The sequence below is a fragment of the Fusarium oxysporum genome, chromosome 4, assembly GCF_000149955.1.
Source record: "Fusarium oxysporum f. sp. lycopersici 4287 chromosome 4, whole genome shotgun sequence".
Taxonomy (NCBI): domain Eukaryota; kingdom Fungi; phylum Ascomycota; class Sordariomycetes; order Hypocreales; family Nectriaceae; genus Fusarium; species Fusarium oxysporum.
Window position 1 is genome coordinate 4,068,994 of NC_030989.1, and position 18,424 is coordinate 4,087,417.

The 18,424-nt window shown below is 49.2% G+C and overlaps 6 protein-coding genes and 1 non-coding gene across 13 annotated transcripts; 3 read left to right on the plus strand and 4 right to left on the minus strand.

The window, feature by feature from the left end:
- Positions 1-153: 153 nt before the first annotated feature.
- Positions 154-5,711, minus strand: FOXG_04294 (uncharacterized protein). The gene is made up of 3 exons (XM_018382271.1): positions 2,547-5,711; positions 2,313-2,494; positions 154-2,263 (listed from the first exon to the last, which is right to left on the minus strand). The coding sequence occupies exons 1-3, from the start codon at positions 3,654-3,656 to the stop codon at positions 892-894; spliced, it is 2,664 nt and encodes an 887-aa protein (XP_018238949.1). The 5' UTR covers positions 3,657-5,711; the 3' UTR covers positions 154-891.
- Positions 2,476-7,255, plus strand: FOXG_18785 (uncharacterized protein). The gene is made up of 2 exons (XM_018398929.1): positions 2,476-3,996; positions 4,049-7,255. Exon 2 carries the CDS (start codon positions 5,652-5,654, stop codon positions 5,997-5,999), a length of 348 nt encoding a protein of 115 aa, XP_018238950.1. The 5' UTR covers positions 2,476-3,996; positions 4,049-5,651; the 3' UTR covers positions 6,000-7,255.
- A 68-nt stretch (positions 7,256-7,323) lies between these two features.
- Positions 7,324-11,833, minus strand: FOXG_04295 (CAMK protein kinase). Of its 7 annotated transcripts, none has more exons than XM_018382277.1 (3): positions 11,228-11,833; positions 10,349-10,524; positions 7,324-10,197 (listed from the first exon to the last, which is right to left on the minus strand). In XM_018382277.1, exon 3 carries the CDS (start codon positions 10,089-10,091, stop codon positions 7,869-7,871), a length of 2,223 nt encoding a protein of 740 aa, XP_018238956.1. In that variant the 5' UTR covers positions 10,092-10,197; positions 10,349-10,524; positions 11,228-11,833; the 3' UTR covers positions 7,324-7,868. The 7 variants fall into 7 exon arrangements, with proteins under 7 accessions (XP_018238956.1, XP_018238954.1, XP_018238953.1 ...); XM_018382275.1 differs by having other exon boundaries at positions 10,891-11,833; XM_018382274.1 differs by having other exon boundaries at positions 10,349-10,788; positions 10,891-11,833.
- Positions 10,408-10,530, plus strand: FOXG_18786 (uncharacterized protein; the record flags this gene model as incomplete). Its single annotated transcript, XM_018398930.1, has 1 exon — positions 10,408-10,530. One exon carries the CDS (start codon positions 10,408-10,410, stop codon positions 10,528-10,530), a length of 123 nt encoding a protein of 40 aa, XP_018238958.1.
- Positions 11,834-12,625: 792 nt separating the features above from the next.
- Positions 12,626-13,822, plus strand: FOXG_18787 (uncharacterized protein). The gene has a single exon (XM_018398931.1). It carries the CDS (start codon positions 13,261-13,263, stop codon positions 13,582-13,584), a length of 324 nt encoding a protein of 107 aa, XP_018238959.1. The 5' UTR covers positions 12,626-13,260; the 3' UTR covers positions 13,585-13,822.
- A 177-nt stretch (positions 13,823-13,999) lies between these two features.
- Positions 14,000-14,089, minus strand: FOXG_18788. The gene has a single exon. It is a non-coding gene; the product is annotated as a tRNA-Glu (tRNA).
- A 610-nt stretch (positions 14,090-14,699) lies between these two features.
- FOXG_04296 (uncharacterized protein) lies at positions 14,700-17,096 on the minus strand. Its single transcript, XM_018382279.1, has 2 exons — positions 16,583-17,096; positions 14,700-16,530 (listed from the first exon to the last, which is right to left on the minus strand). The coding sequence occupies exons 1-2, from the start codon at positions 16,801-16,803 to the stop codon at positions 15,090-15,092; spliced, it is 1,662 nt and encodes a 553-aa protein (XP_018238960.1). The 5' UTR covers positions 16,804-17,096; the 3' UTR covers positions 14,700-15,089.
- Between the last annotated feature and the right edge of the window lie 1,328 nt (positions 17,097-18,424).

The window sequence follows — 18,424 nt, forward strand, 5'->3', positions numbered from 1 at the left end:
GGAGAGGCTGTCATGATGAGAATCTTTAGAGGTTTTCGTTTTGCGCCGGGGATAACTCGGAGATAAGTAGCAGGGATCATGGCTGCAGCGCCCATTTGAACCTTAAAACTGATGAAGGACGGCATAAATACCTAGTAATGTTTTCGAAAGCAGTTGTTGGAAGCAAGTACAATATATATATATGTTTTGTAAGGTAAGGTAGATAAATGTCTATTTGTATTACCTGATTCCACTACCAAGGTATCGACTTGTAATTTTGGCCCAGGGTATCGCCTTCCCTCGTTGTGGAGGGGTTTGTTCATGTCCTTCCTTTTCTTCCTTCCAACCTTAGGTTCCTAACCTTCGCGCCTGCCTTGCGCCTTCTCAATGCAAACCTCTGCCATCTCGTCTCTTCGGTCGCAGCTTGAGCTTGAGTCTGCGCCGGTGCCTGTGTTTGAGCAGGGGGTGCATCTTCCTGGTCAGCAGGTTCGGCGGCCTGCGCGTTTACACCGCCGCCAAAGTAATCCGCCATCTCTGCATCCAGCTCCTCCTGTGTCTTCTATCCACGAGGGTTGCCTCGTCCGCCGCGTCCGCCCTCCTGATCTTAGCCCCCATCCCTGCCATCGCGTCGAGCTCCGGGGCGACGACCACCTTAAAACCCACAAAGAAAAGATATGCTTGCTCGGTACCAGACTCCAGGCTGTGTACTCATCAATGGGATCATGATCGAATCCAAAGTTATCGGTGCCAAGATATGTACACATACTGGCAACACGTGTAGTATATCGTGCAGTCGTTGAAGCCGCCTCCGTCACCAATACTTGTTGAAAACACCGGCTTCGTCGAATTACATACGTCGAATCCTGATACTACGCATCAGGACAAAGAACAATAAACGATCTGAGATCCTGCTCAGATGAACGAATATTTTGAGCTCGACATGTGCTGCTCCATCGCGGCCGCCCACGAGTCCTGTGCTTGGAGCTGTTGTGGGCGTTGCTGCTGCTGCGACTGCCGATGCTGATATTGGTGGCTCTGCTGGTGCTGGCGTTGATGCTGCTGATGAGGAATATGTTCTGGTGCGTGCTCCGTGGTATGGAAGTCCTCCTCGAAGTACACGACAACGCGAACCCCGACATGTTCTTCGAGGAATTGAACACCAGAATCGTATCGACGCCGACAGCGCTTCGTCCAAGGATCGACCTTGACAGGACTGTGATAGCAGAACATGTTCGGTTGCTGGCTACGAATAGGGAATAGAAGTCCCATGCCTCTCATATGGTGCCAGAGGTCGATCGTTGCTTGCTTAGTCGCATCAGATTGAGGGTGCGCCGCGAACATCAACTGGACAATTGTATATCGCAGGACGAGGACATCGACGCTTTCAGGGCCTAGTCGTTGCTCCATTTGTCGCTGCAGCAGTCGCAGTTCTCCCACCAATTTCTCGAGTCGCTCCTGATTCACATGGTTATAAAACATGGCCAGGTCAACCCATGTTCGAGCCACATAGGGATGCTTGCGGCCATAAATGGCCTCCAGCTCCTCAGCGATGGTTGGAATGCTTCCCCACAGCAGTTCTGATAGTGTGCCTGGTCCATGCTTCTGTTGCACCTCATACAAGCAAGAGAAGATCTGCCGTAGGGGATGTGACCTCTCGAAGTTGGTCGTCGAGTAAGCCGCTAAATACTTGCAGAGTGCCGTCATCATTCCTGGATCGCGATGGACCATGCCCAAAAGCAACTCCTTGATGCCCTGAGGAGACAGCTTCTTCAGATCTGATTCAAGCTGTTGGAAAGCCTTCATCAGAAAATGACCACCCTGATCGTGGTCCTTCATCTCGAAATAGTGGTTAGCCTCGAGAAGAAGGTCACTTGAGCCCGCTCCCCACACCATGATAGTTTGCCATCCAACTTGGGCGTCCGTCTCGACTTCGAATTGCCGACATTGTAAGAACGCTTTTCTCATGTTGCTGATGATGATTTCTTGAGCCCGAAGGAGATCTGGTGATTGTAGATACCCTGGTGCTGGAGGCGGAGTTGGTGTTCTGCATCTGATGTGTGCCGGCAAATCGGCAGGTAGTTCGAAATCCACCAAGTCATACTCGGTAACACCCTTTCTCTTCAAGTAGGTACCCAGGTTAACAACCTTGCCGTTACGAACGAATTCGGACACCTTGCCCTCGGCGTCGCGCTGGAATTTCATGGACAGCAGGCGCTTGACTTCCTCTTCGGTATTATTCTTCACAAAACCCCATTGCGAGAATCGAGTCTTGTACATTTTTGGTCTACAAAGGATGAGCTATGGCACTCAGTGGGTGACGAATAGGGACTTACGTTGCCTGGAAGCCATACTGGTCGGCCATGACAGACATGACCTCTTTGAGTGGTTTCCTTTCCTCAAGATACAGTTTACGAATTGTGTGCTTGAAGGATTCCCATGCCTCAGCCGGGACCTGTTCTCTTGAAGGACGGCTTCCTACTTGAGATCGTTGAGATACGGAAGTTCGTCGTTCATTCTGAGAAGAGTTAGCAATCTGTCCCCTCGCTCTACATTTTCACGAAACATACCGGAGGCAACATAGAGGAGGCAGAGGCTTGAGAAAGTTGTGGTGTGGAGGGTTCACGTTTAATAGGAGGGCTAAAAGGTCCAGGTGTGGACATTGACGATCGGGAGGGTTGTCGAACGGGCCTGGGTGGTTTGACAGGCGGCTTCGCTGGGGCCTTGCCTTTAGCATTGAAGGTGGAATTGGTATTGAAATCCAAGACCAGCTGGCTTCCGGCGTTCATCACGGGTTTAGGTGTAGAGGGGATCGGAGGTTTTGCGAAATAACCAGAATTTGAGGAAGTACTGCTGCCTTGTGGTTGATCCAAGGAGGGCTTAGAAGTCGTTGGTACGGGTGGTCGCCATATGGCAAATCCAGGTGTACCTGGCACACCTGGGGTAACTGAACCGGGTGAGGTGACTTTGGCGTTCATGCCAGAATTTGGCATCATTGAAGGCCCAGCCATGGATGCTGTCTCCATCGGGGTCGTCACTCTATTGTTGTTGACCATAAAACTGTTCATGTTTCCGAAAGGACCGGACGACGAACCAACACCTGGACTGTGGACTGGTATATCATGAAATCCGCCAAAAGCGAGGGCGGGCGGCGGGCTAACGATCGGACTGGTGACTCTTGAATGGCCACTCAAGAGTCCATAGTTGGGCTCTGCAGGACTGGCGAGCGGACTTGTAACGATAGGCGAGGTGACACTGAAGTTTCCGAACGGCGAGGAAACGGGTGGTTCTTGATGTACTGGGCTTGTTACGACGTTCGATGGTCTTGGAGGTAGAGGGGGCGCAAAGGATTTGTTCTCGAAATGCGCAACCAGACGTCCAACGCCACCTCCTCCACCATGCGAAGAGCTCATGTTATCGAGTTCGACATCTTGAGACATGTGGTCGTGTTGATCGAATCGCATGTCATATTCTGCCGACGGAGTTGGCGCCCAATCCATGCCGGATGAGTCGCCATAGGATGCGCCAGCATCGTGATATGATTGCGAATTTCCCGCCGAGAAACTATTTGTGTTGTTATTGTTCATGGTGAACCTGTGCCAGCCTTGGTCGGCGAAACCAAACGACGGATCCTCATTGTTGTCGGAAGGGCGAGGCCCGCCTGCTGAATGGTTAAACATGTCGCCGGTAATGCCCAGGCCGGACGTGAGAGGCCCGGTCTGCTAGCTGAAAGGCAGTCAATGACGGACTGAGGCGAGTCGAAGGCCTCGGCTGTGTCCTCAGTCGCCAATGCGAGAATTCATCACTCGTCAATGTGGCGAGCGGGAGAGCTCAGATGGAGGTTCAAGAACGGGAGGATGAATAGGCGGGCAGAAACGCCCATGACTATCGGTACGTATAATAATAAGGAAGAGCGCTCGAACGGACGGTACAGGCAAGAGCAGAGCAGAACCAGACCAAGAAAGACAACCCAGCGGACACTACCAGGACTGGGGTGTCTGCCGCCTGTAGGACAGTGCAGTGAGTCGCACCAAAGTAACGGCCAGGGCTTGCTAACGTTATCGTTCCCCAGACTTGACACAGCAGCTAGACAAGATATGGGCGGTGCTGTGATAGGACCATCAACGCAATGGGAGCCAGAAAAAAGACGGGGAGCGTCCACGGCCAGAACGCCAAGTAATGCGCGTGAGAGAGCGCCAGCAAAAGTTCCCTCGCCAAAGTTTCCCAGAAAGGCAACCCAATATGTTGTCTAGAGGAGGCTGGAGTGGGCTCTTTGAGGGAGATAAGAGGGAAGCAGACATATCCTCGGTTCAGCAGTTCCGAGGGTTTATGGTTAAAACCAAACGCGGTCAAAATCATTCAGGCACAGTTAAAACACAGGAACAATGACTCTCAATGCCAACGACTCGAGTTGACGGGCTGTGCAGAGGCGATACTAAGAGAACGACCTCAAGAGGACGAATTATGAATTTGAGATTCAGCACCACAGAGAGAGAAGGGCCGATAAGGCTGCACTAGAAAGACAACGCCATCCCTGGGGTCGATGATACTCAACCAGTGAGATGAAAGCTTTCAGGGGTGCGCGTGTGAGAGCATGCGACCATACTGCCAAAAACAGAAGGTGGACAAGACGGAGACACCACCCTAACCTAGAAGCACCAATCATATTGACTCGATATGCTCGTACCGACAGGGGAATCTGCCGAGGGGATGAGCATTCCAGCGTGTTATCCTGTGTTTATGCTCTGAGAATATTGAGTTCTGAGATATTCCAGAAGGCTTCGTTATCTTGGTTTTCTCTCTCAGTTCAGCTGAATCGAAGGCACCACGAGAGACAAGACGCGGCTCTATTCCCCTGATATTGTCAGGTGCTGCAAGAGTGACAACAGGATCGGCACGGCAAATTCGGCGGACAAGAAGAAATTGGAATGGTTTCGGAGAAGCCTGGGACTTGGACTTGAACTTGGAAACTCTACTGGCCGTCCGATCGCTTCGGCCGTGGCGCACGCCACTGTCTGTTTGACCTGCTGTTTCTGAGGCCACACCGTGAGTTGGTCTGAGTGGCTAGTGACGAAGTTTCCCAGGCGTTGTCACCCTGGAAGGATTGCGGCTTGAGCGCGAATCAGGGTACCGAGACACAGGCTCTGCTGCGAAGCTCAGTATCTCGACGCGACGGAGCTCTATCGATCTTCAATCAGTCTGCTCCAATCAAATGAGGAGACTGCCCTGGGACAGTGGTTATCTTGCAAATTGAGGGAAGATACAATGTTGTGGGGGAGCGAGAACCGTGCTTCTTACTGGCTCTGGAGCCAAGCCGGCTCCCGCCGATAGCCTACAAATGAGCCTTCAAGGCTTCCTGTCGTCCACATGGCGCCGTTGTCTTAAGTTTCGTTTTCCCGTAATTTGTTCCGAAAAGAAGGAAATTCCGATCGTTTTGAAGAGGACTAACGTCGCCTTACTGAACCCGAATAACGCAAGATCAACCTTGAAAGTCTTGCTTTCTTGAATGATTTGACGACTGCAAAGTTCAGAGAGAAATCATTTGGCCAGCTGTGATTGAATGTTCGCTTTTACGAGAGGGTGTCTGAATGGGCTGAAAATGGAACGTTCCATGTTGGCTGGAGCCATGACATGCCACACAGCCCCTGGTCCGGCAACGGCTCCCATAAGTCGAAATGGACTCGGCCGAGAGAGCGGCCGACTTATCTCGAAGAACTGATGTGTGTCGTTCAAAGATAACGAATCGCTTGTTATTCTATGCAATACTCTTTCAAATATCCCACGGATATGACCGTCAATGCTACTCATCAGAAGAACAAGTCTTTGTCTGTAATTCAGGTTGCTATGATAGCGTCTGTTTTGTGCCCGAGTGTCCTGGGGATATGACCCAAGACAGCATAGTCAAACCCATGCTTGCCTTGCCTCGCCTTGCATGTGCTTTGCTCGATGCCGGCACCCCCTGTCCCCTGCTCCCATTGAACGATGGAGATCATGCCGCAACTCCATCTCGCACGATCCAGTAAGCTCGTCATCAGGTCCCTGAAAGCACTCACTACAGTTTACTCCATAATATCACTCCAGATGCCATGATGCCATACGAGATTTACGGTGTCTTTCTCAGGGGCCCAATTGAAGCAGATTGATGAAGAGCAAGCCGCTGCCAAGGCTGAGATCAGCAGTAGGGTCAAGCCACATTGTACACGGTAATCTGGTCCGCATCCGCCGCGTCTCTAGCTAAATGCTCCGAGACATAGTCTACGGCCCAGCCGGTGCATATCGCTGGATGCGGCATCATGTCTGACAACCTCTACAGCTAGCCTGCTTGATGTGCCCCCTACATGTTCCATCCGTCCTTCTTTTCTTCCTTTCGAAAGACAGTGATAAGGGGGGAAATTCAAGGCAGCAAAGGGGAGCTGAGTTCTCGTGCTGATATTGAACTGTGTGTTCATTGGACGGCTCCTAGTAGATTGAGTCGACTCATGACTTCATGGTTCGTTGTCAGTTGCCCCCAGCAGATAAAAATAGCCAGATCAATGGCCATGCTTTGCAGATCTCTGAGCTGATACAGAGGGGTTGAAGCTGATAAGACAAATGTGACCTTGTGTTAAGCGACTGGTCAGTCATCAACGGGGGGGAACAAACCCCCCCCCGAACCGGAGTTAGACGTCAATATAAGCATATTTTTGTCACGGGAATCCAAGGCGTCAACCCAAAGCCATCAGTGGCATTACGACCTGGGATACGATGTGCAGTCAAACCTTGAGTCAAATCAACCTTTGCACCAAACAACAAACGGGCCGGTAACTCTATCAACGTCGACCGTTGTCATATTTTGCCTGTAAATGAAGAGTAGGTTGTAAAGAAGATAAATAAACATGTCCCTGGATGAGGGGATCGTCACAGCACTTTTGAAAGCATGGAAGAGGGTAGACATGTCTATGGGGAAGACAAGTCAACCAGTCATCTTCAGAAGCTATTGTTCTTTTTTGCAAAATGGGGGAAGATAATAGAATGTTCATTGCTTGTATACCTTATGAAGGCATTCTTGCAACAGAATCATGACGATGGAATCAGACGGTGTTGATAAGAACACGACAAATGGCTTTTCAATGCGACAACAGTTGTTGCGGCGCAACATAGCAAACAAACAGCATTCTACGAGCGAGGGGGGTTCACGCAGCAACTGCCTCAAGTCGTACTCTGGAAAACATCACCATATTCAATGCCTCGTAAAAGCCAAGCCAGTGTTACCAAATTGTACGTTATTCTAGACACAAGGCTGAGTAGTTGAATCCGTGTAAAAATAAGTGAAGACTCTCTTGTTGCAGAGTTTCTCACAATTGAGAAGGTCGCTTTTCACACAAGGCACAAGAACATAATAGAGTATAAAAACACCTTTCTATCCATTTTGGTATAACCTTTTTCTACTCCTGAAAGCCTACGAGTGGTATGGTTTAATATAAAAACGAAGAAACAAAGTGGGGGTAATCGAAGAATAAAACAAGAAAGGATGTCAAGATAGACTGAACCGAACCCAAGACAGCCAAAAAAAAAAAAATTGCCAAAACACAAACAAATGCTAGAAATACACAACCGAACCGCATCATACTAATACCCATGAAACAACACCTTCCGTCATTCTTCCTGATTTGATCAATCCGTTACCCATGTGCCCCTTTGTCCCGTCATGTAGTCGTATAAAGATTCGTAGAAGGGGCGCGCAATTGATTGTAATGTAGTTGTAAGGGAGCCGCCGGCGTGTTGGCAGCAGCGCAACCGATGGTTTCAAAAATCATCGAGTTGGTTATGGGCAATATTTGAGAACAGACCTCTGGTCCAAGTTGAAAGAAGTCAGGATACTTTCAGTGACTTTAGAGTCGTACAAGTGAATGTCAGGAAACTTCCTCGCCGTCCTTCTCTTCGCGGAAACGTATTCCGCCTTCGACATTGATGGCGCCCTGAACCCAGGGGGTCTTGGCCACCTTATCGACGGTCCAACGACCCCTGGCTCGCCTTAGCAACCCTTCTGTGATCTCCATAGCACCGAGGAGACCCTTTTGCTTGAACTTGGCTTCGTCGCCATCGTGGTCGGTGTCATCACCGTAGTATTCTACCCATTTCCATTCGACTCTCGCGATACGGTGGCTAGTGCGACTGCGCATGCGATGCGCTTCACTCATACCTGGGTGCGGATCGAAGGGAAGTCGAGCCTCAAGAAGAGCATACAGAAGAACACCGAGTGACCAAGCATCGGTAGCTCGTCCATCGTAAGGTTGTCCCATGATGACCTCAGGAGCTGCATAGTCTTCTGATCCACATCGAGTTTCCAGTTTCTCATCATCGGCGATGCGTCTCGAAAGGCCCAGGTCACTCAGAATTACCACCGAGTAAGGGTAGGTAGCCCAGTCGATCGATGGGTCTGCAAGCTCAGAAGGGGTGAGGTTGACGAGGACATTCTCGAGTTTGATATCTCGGTGAACAATTCTCCTTTCGTGGAGATAGCTCACAGCACCAACCAGTTCAGCAAATATTCTTCGTAATAGTGGCTCCTTGAGCACACCACGATGAGTGGTCGCGATATCAAACATATCACCTCCAGGGCAATAGCTCAAGACAAGAATGGCCCGAGTAGGCTCAATGCTCCAAGCTTTTAGGTCGACAAGCGAGGGGTGGTGGATGGAAAGCATGATTTCAAGTTCACGTTTTAGACTCATCTCAACACGTTCCTCACTGGCGCCTCCCTTTGGACCATGCTCGCAGACCTTGACGGCAACCAAAGTCTTACGGTCAAGGCTCTGTTCCGGTTTTGGTGTTAGTCTTCCATGGTCAACTTCGGGAGAGTCTTCGTCGGGTTCAATCTGGCTTGTAGCCAGCATGACCCTACTGAAGGTTCCTTGACCAAGCATTCGCACGGCCCTCCATCGGCGACGCTTCTTATCATTGCGTCCGTTTGCTTCGAAATATTCGAATCGGGGTCCTTTGGGCTTACTGGCGCCATCAGCAGAGTCTCGCGAAGACTCGCTTGGTGGAGGAGTTGGTGGCTGAACCACCGAAGGTGTAAGTCCTCGCGATTCTGCAAGGTTAAGCTCTCTTCGAAGCTGGGGTTCATGGGACCGTGCTGAAGCCTCGGCGTTGGGTCGTGCTGAAACGGATATTTGTCTCTTAGGAATACCCATAGGATCAGGAACGTATTCGCTCACACTTCGGTTTCGCGTATGCTGTCGTGGCTGCTGATTAGAAGGCGATTGTGTATGAACATGGTCGCCAGGCTCGAGGGTTGAATAAATTTTACGTTTAGCACCATTGGAAAGTGCTGCATCAATCGATTCACCTGTACTCGTAACCAGAACAGAGCCCTCTCCTACGCTTTTGAGGCGCTGTTGGGGAGGTGACGCAGAACCTGCGCTCAGCCTCTTCCAGGGTCCTGGGGAATCACCCGACATGAGCGGGCTTGGAAGAGGCGTCATATCCCCCATAGCAGAAATAATAGGACTAGGCACCAAACTGCTTGTGCCGCTGGCAGAACCAAGACTGTTAGTCAAGGCAGCTTTGAGACTTGGTGTCCGGGAGATGGGATGAAGGCTGTTGGACGAAGCCCTGTGGTTCAACGTCAACGAGCCACGGGATGAACCACTGCCATTTCCGTTGCCGTTGTTAAATGATTCGCGGCGGTCTGGGGTTATGGGACGTGCAGCAAAGTCAGTTGAGATACGCAAGGATCCCACAGGACTGACGGAGCGTCTTGGAATAGCAGGTGATCCAATGGACAGGGTATTGGATTGTGGTGGCGGGAGTTCGCCCTCTTGCATGGAAGTCGGTGCTATTGTATCCGCACGGAAATGGGCAAGCGGCGGCGTTGTAACAGAGACATCAGGAAGCGTGAAGGACGACAAGGGACTGGTGGACAGTGTAGCGTAGGCGTGGTCGTGCCGACGGGAAGTTGGTGTAAGGGAGGCCCCAACACGAGAAGGTGTATGTGCAGGAACTGGTATGGGACGAGAAGTTGAGCGAAGGAAGGTATCACGACCTCTAAAAGAGTTGTTTCTTGTGTCTTGAGAGTTGTCGTCGTCGAGGGGCAGGGCCGTCGCAGTTCGGGGGGCGTGGGGCGTGTTCATGGCTCCGCGCTGTCGGGTCGTCGGAGTCGCTTAGAACCAGATTAAGGTCTAGCGAATTTGAAGGAGGGGGAAAGTCGAGGAATCGTCGTTTATTTAGATCGCAAGACTGTTGAATTGGCTGTCAGCCTGCTGTAAATGAGATGAGTACGAAAATGGGAATTGGCTAAGTCGCTGTATTCCGAAATCCAGGTGGGGTGACGAGTATTGATATTCAGAGGCAATGCAATTATGAGATCTTGAAGGCCTTAGGAACGTACCTTGGCGCAAGGTAAACTCTGGGGGGATGCGAATGCGTCAAGGAGCACGGTGCTAAGGAATGGGCTTGGCGATGCTGGTTGAGGGAGCGTTGATCGAGTCGAAGGAGTCCAAGGGGTTTGTTTATAAGGACGAGGAGAACGGCGGAAGGATGAGGAGAAATGGGCCAAAGGCTCTTCTATAACGCGAACATGAGAGGCGATTCGAATCGTCGTTCAGAGGAGGGAGGGTGAATGTGTCGACAGTGCCGCTCAAACAGAGCGAGAACAAGAGAAAGAGAAGAACAGAAAAGAAAGAAGAGGAGAAGTCAAAGGAGTCAAGATCGACGTGAACAGCCAAGATTTGGGTGGTTGATCGTTCGTGGGTCCAGCACAGCACAGCAGCAGTAGCATGGAAGGTCAGGCCTTTGACCTCTGAACTGTGAGAAGCAAAGACAGGCTCCCTAAGGGAAGGGATGTCAGAAAACTGAAAGAGCTGATCATGGGCGACAGAAATATTCAGGCAAGGTCTGTGATAAACTAGGAGGTGTTCATGACTGCCTTACCTGATTATTTTAGCCTCCTAATCCGATGTCTTGGGTCTTTTTGCGCTCCGAGGGGCACCGCACTTGGAGGGCGTGACTGCCACTAGCTTCAAGGACTAGCCTAGCACAAGTGCAGGTGCTAGCACCAGAGATTGGGAACCGGGGATCGGAGCGGGTCCTTCCTGTCTCTCGTTTGTCCCGTCTCTGTGACTCCTTCCGTCTGAACTCGTCTCGCTGTGTCGTCTTCTGTTCTTTTCTCGACCATTTGCGTTTGGACTCGCTTTCGGAATCAATCCGCTTCCCCTTATATCTCTCTTCCTAAATGGAAAGGAGTTCTACTTTCTTGAGATGAACTGACCTTGTTAATCACCGCGGGACTTCATTCACTGGGCTCTGCTCAAAGCTTTTGGCGGCGGGTGAGGAAAACTGGGGCCGTCACAGTGATAAGTCGATAGTAGCTTTAGGTACCCCTGCAGCGTTGAGCGCTTCCAAAGCTACTTGGCCACGATGGAATCCTTATCGCTAGAGCTGCTCTCTGTTTGGAGACGAGAGGAAAAGGAGGAGTTCGAGGTTGGGATTAAGTTAGATTTACGTTGAATCAGATCCAGGTAAACTTTGTTTTGCTAAGTCGTGGACGTTCGTTGATGTTGTGCAGGCAGATGGTGTCAATTGAGGTGACGGCGCCTTTAATGAGGTGCAGGGAGCTACAGCTACCTACTTAAGTATGCGGCAACGGTAACTGTAGCTGTAGCAGTGGCCAAGACGGACTCGAGAGCTGGGGAACCAGGACAATTGGTCTCGTGCAGGAACGTCAAATATTGCAATACGGTCACTTTTACGGATATGGTATGTTGTTGGGCGTGGCGTGGTGAAATTCAGGTCACGCTGAGCTGAGCCGGGAGTGCATGGACTTGTAATTTCCTGGGAGAAGATTTTGTCCTAGGGTCAAAGATTTCCCTCAATTGAAGATGCAGATTGATTGTAGATAAGAAAGAAAAAAAAAGATCTGGTGGAAACAGAAGGTCAAAAAGGACACGCAGCCCGTGTTAGAATGGGGAATGAATGGATGATTCATGAAATTGGTGTGGAGGTTGATGATATTAACGTTACGACATCTTAGATACCACCACCCAACAAATAAGCCGAATCCCCAAGCACAAGCGTTGACAGCTGACAGACTACACGACTATAACACGAACCTCAATATTAATTATTCCGTATTCTAATTATTCTGTGATTATTTCCACTAATTAGCAAAGACTATACGAGGGGATGAATTACGGTAATTCAATAAAGTTGGGCAATTAAGTTTACCAAACAAATCTAACTTTTCCAAGAGGCAAGCTCAGATCTGATAGGGAACTAACTGATTGACTTAGTTGAGACAGAGGCCAGACGCAAATTACAGAACATTTGATACATTTCAGTACACTTCAGTACTTTGCACTTAACTTACAGGGGTTCATCTGCAAAGTAACGTTTGGCGCTGTGTTGCTTCGTTACACCTGCATGCATTGCCCCATATTTCCTCGACCTTTGCTGTCTCTTTGTGGCATCCCGAGAGAGGGAACCAGGATTCACATAAGCGAAACACAGATGGTCGCGCAGTAACGATAGTGACAAAAAACGCCGGCTTCGATTTATGTGTATCACCTTTCGGTTATGCATTACTTGCATTGGATCCTTTTGCTCTTGCATTGACGCTGGTATCAGGCAAACATTTCATCAACAGGCAAGCATTAAACTCTCCCTCATACAAACACTCTCTGGGCTCTCTCTCTGGAAGCTCTCCAACTCTCTCCACTCTCAATCCCCGCTGCCACGCCGCCCTATCCCACTGCCGCTGCAGAGAGCCCACCAAGGCGGCCACTAAGAGCCCTATAATCGCCCACCCGCTCCATTCCTACGCATTTCTGCGATCGTCCCTTGATTCCATTGCAAACTGGTCCCCTCACCCCTTGTCACTTTTTGCTTTACCATGACGTCGATAATTGTAACTTCATGAGTCGTCACATGCACCGCTCTTCTATGTCATCGCCCGATCCCTCCGCTCCGGACCTCCGGTCTCGACTGCCGAAACCCTCCGGGTCATTCGGCGTCCGTAAAATACTAGCCTCACCTCACTCACTGTGAGTAAGCTCCACGCAATGTTCGCTTTGCTAAGTCTTGGTGCACTCTGGCCAACAAAGCCTTCGATGTCACCCAAGCAAGCGTCTCAAATGAGTAAGTCCTTGATTGCATCATGAACGAACATACTTGAATGCCGCGCCGTGCCGGAGATCCTTTCGGACCACTTGCGTCACCGAGCACACATCCATCATTTTTCGGTTCGAGTTTCTTTCACACCTCCGAAAGTCGTTGCCCTTTGATGTGATCCTCTGCCTCGACCACATGGTCCATCCGCTGACATTATTGGCTTACTTGCGGCGACACTCTAATTCTACAGACCATCGTAATGACAAATTATACCAGGCGCTGAAACACCGTGGTATCCTTCTGAAAAGGCTCAATACGTTTTCGGATAGACCTTTTGTTGTTACGGATACTGCTTTAGGTCAATTTGGAAGCACTCTGTGTCCAGTCGTCAGAGGACGATGTCACTTACATATCTGTTTGTTGAACTTGGTACTGAACGTCAGCATTTATCGTGAGTTGGAGGTACCCAGCCAGGGAAACCGTTTCCCAGAACTGTTTTTGCTGGGCGACATTCCATAAAGATAACACTCATTACATACCCTCTTAGACACTGCTGCACTGCACTTACAAATGTCTGACTTTCGCATACGGCCTAAGATGTTCTACTAAGCAAGATACCAAAGATCTAGGCAAGGACAGGCGTGTGAGGTACCTCTGTTTAAAACATAAAAGCCAAATCACAAGTCTAGGCTTGAAGGGAAAGCTTATTATATTATTTAAATATAGCAGAGGCTATATATACCTCCTTATAATTATAGGTCAGGTAGGATTAATAATTAATATTAATACCTCCTTTAAAATATGAATAGTATTAATTAACTCTTTTCCAGACTTGTTTTATTCATCCCGCCAATAATAATCACTTCCTTGGTTGGTCAATTGGATGCAAAAAGAGTATGTTGTTGCATCGTTTACAAGAAATGCAAAAGAGAAACTCCGGTACAGGGAATCGAACCCTGGGCTCCGCGGTACTAGTCCCTCAGGTTATGAGAGCGCGAAATGTTAGCCACTACACCATACCGGATGTGATAGTTGAACTGATGTTGACAAAATTATTGCAAATAAATCTTATAGACTAAGCCAGCCGCTTCTATCACGGCCTTTTCTTATTATTGTCCTGGAATACTCAGGTTTAATAGAGTACTGTGAAAGCTCCTATCCGTTAACAGAGACACCACAGCTTCTGTCTTCCTTGAGGTAGTTCTAGGAGACAACGAGGGTAATGGTTCCTGGCATATAGACTTCTCCCACATGTTGTTACTGTCCAGGTGCTACTGAACAGAGCCAATGGTCTGGAAAAAGATCGCTGTTAAACTTGTATGGTATACCGATAAACTATCATGATAGCTCACTACTATCTCCATTGCCTTGTTTTCTGCCTGCATTGTTCGTCAAGCATCCCCATGAAGACTGCAAGTATGCAACCCAACCCTCCTATTCCACAACGCACTCAACAACGCACCCAAGAGCAATATTGAATGGCCGCTAATGCAGGGGTCTTTTATCCAAGACAGGCTGGCTTCATTGATCACACAGTTGAGGTTGTTGCCTCGTTGCAATGCAAGACCGTATCCCCAACGCAAAACATCACGATGTCACTTTACACTTGAGTAGTCACATCATGAAAGACAGAGTCAAGAACAATAAAATAAGCTTTTATAAGGTGGATCAAGTCTTTGAAGATCCATGATCAGGTCCCGCTTCAACTAAACCGATGTACACAGCCCCGGGAGGTCGCCAGTCGTGGCCTCGAAAAATGATACCGCTTTCGTCAAAGATGCCCACCAGCTGGTCTTCTAGTCTGATCCTTCTTTCAATCATCTGTATTTCAGTACAAGCAGATATTTTCCTCTGTGTCTCTTGAATTCATGCCTAATGGTGTCTTCGTCGTAATAAAATGTTAAGTCGTAAAGCGTTAAACCCCCAAAATCCTCGCTCAATATATACAAACAGCGCCATATTCCACATCGTATAGTACCCCCCTGTATCTTGAAACACAATTCAGTAAGCAGATGCTGCAGGCATCATGTCAATCCCAAGGTAGGCATCGCACTACCGTGCCCATCCTCACTCCAGTGCCAATCAGACACTTGCTGAGCGTCCCAGCTGTAACTATCGCCCGGACTCACGGCCGCAGCGCAGGATTCAGGCAGATTTGCAAAGGTGCCTGTCTCCTTGGCAAATTCTGATAGCCGTGTGAGTCGTAGCTCATGCACTTGGGCTGCCTCGTCAGCCTCTCCGCTCTTGCGCAGTGCAGACTCAAGGTTTGCGAGACATGTGAGGTGGATCCTTTCGTCGCCTTGGCTGGCGGTTATGAGGCGTGACGCTTCACGGAAGCAGTCAATTGCCAAGGAGAAGTCACCCATTTGATAGCTGTAGTTGCCTAGTTGAATGTTCATACCGGCTTGTTGTTCTTCGTTCAGGTCCCAATCTTTTAGCGTTTGAAGACACTGCATTGCCTCTTCGATCTTCCCCTCGGCTGTTTTCGCATTGCACATGATGCCTGTTTGTAAGATTGCAAGTTCGCGGAGCCAAGGATGTCGTAATTGTGTGGCTTCTGCCCGGGTTCTGTATTGTGTAGCGACACTGAGTGACTCTGCTGTTTGACCATGATGGACAAGACAATCGATGTGGTCGCAGTATAAAATTGTGGTTAGGGAATTGGCGAATCCAATTCGCTCCTCAAAGAGAGGTACGAGAGAAGAGTAGAGTCGTGTGGAGAGTTCATAATGATCGGAGAAGTCCTGAGACCCAATAATTTTCCAGATTCGTGTCATCGGGTGATCATGACCCAGTACAATAGGTACTAAGCCAGCGAGGTAGTTCATGACAATGTGAAGAAGGTCTTCCTTGTGAAATCGATGGAGATACCACAAGAGAAAAGCTGTGCGTACAGCGAAAACTGGGCTCTCGGAGGCGATTATCTCCTTGAGTGACTCGAATGCTGGAGTGAGGAGAGTGCTTATTGAGATCTCGTCCTTTCTCATCATTGACCTGTTGACAAGACCAAAGCTGGCGACGACACGTTCAAACAGCTCAACGCTTCGATCACCCGGCTTTAGGCTGACACAGTCGCCGTTATATTCATGGTTCCATGCTCCATTGGTGAAAGATGTATCGAAGTAGTCCCTAAATAGATTGAGAACTTGTTCGACATTGGAAATCTCCTTCGGTGGTGGTAACGAGTGATGACTTGGTGTTGGCGACGGTGTTCGACATTGGACCTCGAGAGTCGTCTGGATGCTGGGCACAACACCTGCTCTGAAGCGCGCAACAAGTCCCGGATTCCGTCGGATGTATCTGTTGATGTTATCTAGATCGACTGGTTGACCACGTATAGTAAACTCTGATATCTTTCCCTGCGCCTCACGTTCAGTCCTCAAGATAAGAATAGCGAGAACCTCATCACTCTTGAGCTTCTTATCAAGACCCCACTTCCAAATCCTCGACTTGTACATCTTGACACTGCAAAAAGAGTCAACACCCAAGACTTTCAGAGACAAAGAGGTTTACACACGTTGCAGTGAAGCCATGTTCACGCTCGAGGACTTCCATGACCTCTTTGAGCGGGCGCTTCTCTTCCTGGTAGAGCTTCGTGATTACCGGGCGTTTCTTCTCCCATTCTGAGCTGGGGATACGTCTTCCGGGTGCGCAGCGAGGGAAGCTCATATCGGTGTCGTCAGAGTCACCGGGTGACGTGCGACGTCGAGCGGAGAAGACGCTCGAAGTAGCCATCATAGCATTTCTGGTGGGTTACGTTTTGCGGTGGTAAGGCTGACTGATGGATGTGTTGCTGACGCGGCAGTTGTGAGTGAGTAATTGTTAACGGAGCGAGGGCCCATATGAAAGTTTATGGGAGAGGGAATGAGGAAAGACGTCACATTAAAGGTGAAGATGAAGCAAAACGAGTAGGAATGGATTCAAGGTAATTAATTAATGTTCAAGGTTTGACATATTTAGGCCCAAACCCTGTCAGTCAATCCCCTCTCATCAGCGCGGCACGGCACAGATTGGATGAGGCAGCCTTGAGGGATCACCCCAGTCCGTTCCATTCCGCCCAGCCCCGTAGGGCCAGTGAGAGTAGGTAAGACGGCTTCAACGCGGTATCTTCCCCTCCCAAAACTTAGCGATATCTCACCTTACATATGTGCTAATGTGTTATCCATGTCAAATGCGTTTCTAGGGTGGGGGCCGTTTTCTCGAGTCATCCATGTCGTAGGGAACACAGAGTCACAAGTCATGGGATACCTCGATGGATGATGCGAGTATGCCTTGCGATAATCTTAGCCCCGGTGTCTTATGCTTATCCATCGGCTCACTCTTAGTTTGTCTAATTTTCTCTCATAAAACCCAAACACGCATTTATTATCACCATCGTTACTTATGCCAGTCTTTTGACCTTCATGTTACATTTGTTGGTTTCATCTCTTCTTCAGCCCTACAGAAATGAAAGCCACCGCCCGCCCCTGTAAACGTGCCCCATAAGCGCCCGGCTATCTCCACTTCTTCGGGAGCGAGAGGCGCTCTAGCAGCCGTTGCTCCCTCCCGTCGCATTCATCAGAGACCGACACCCACCTCAGCCCTCGGCCGTGTGGTCTAGATCTGGCAATCACTGCCTCCATCTAGCTGATTACGGAGAAAGATAGGTAGACAAAGGGTGCTTTGTAAGTGGAGGCCTGAAGAGCAGGATGTCTTGCAACAAACTACCTACGTCAACAAGCATCTAGACAGTTCTAACAAAGCTCAATCTTGGTTGACATAGATGGTTGACAATGATTTGATCTGGGCCTAGCGATGACGAACATGGCACTGTAGAGGTATGGGTTATACAATTGCACTCAGAGAATTATGCAGTAAAACAATGTATATTTGTTGCGGTACGTACTCCCGAAATTCATTCACCGGCACCAAAACAAAAATGAACCTCTATACCCTTATGCAACCCATGATCATTACCAATCCTAAAAAAGAAGATACAAAAAGACACTCGCGTTTGTCCCAAATTGGGATCACATATGCACAACTCTTCTCATAAAACTCGTGAACGCATGTAGTCGTAGACTTGGCCTTACACCCAAAACAACTCCGTCAAGATAGAGCCTGACAAAACCTCCCCGATATCCTACAACTCTACAAAGAAACCCATGGTGTCCTGATTAGGATCCGAGGTGGGCATCTTACTGCATAAACGGAGCCCAGGGATCGTCGGCGCCCTCATCTGGCATCTGATAGTACATGCTGTCTTCAACAGAAGTGCCCATGCTAATGCCAGAGTCGTGCTGGTCTGGAGCTTGATGATCCTCGCTAGCCCCAAATAAATTGTCTATTGTGTTTTCGGATGCATCCAGATCCGGACCTT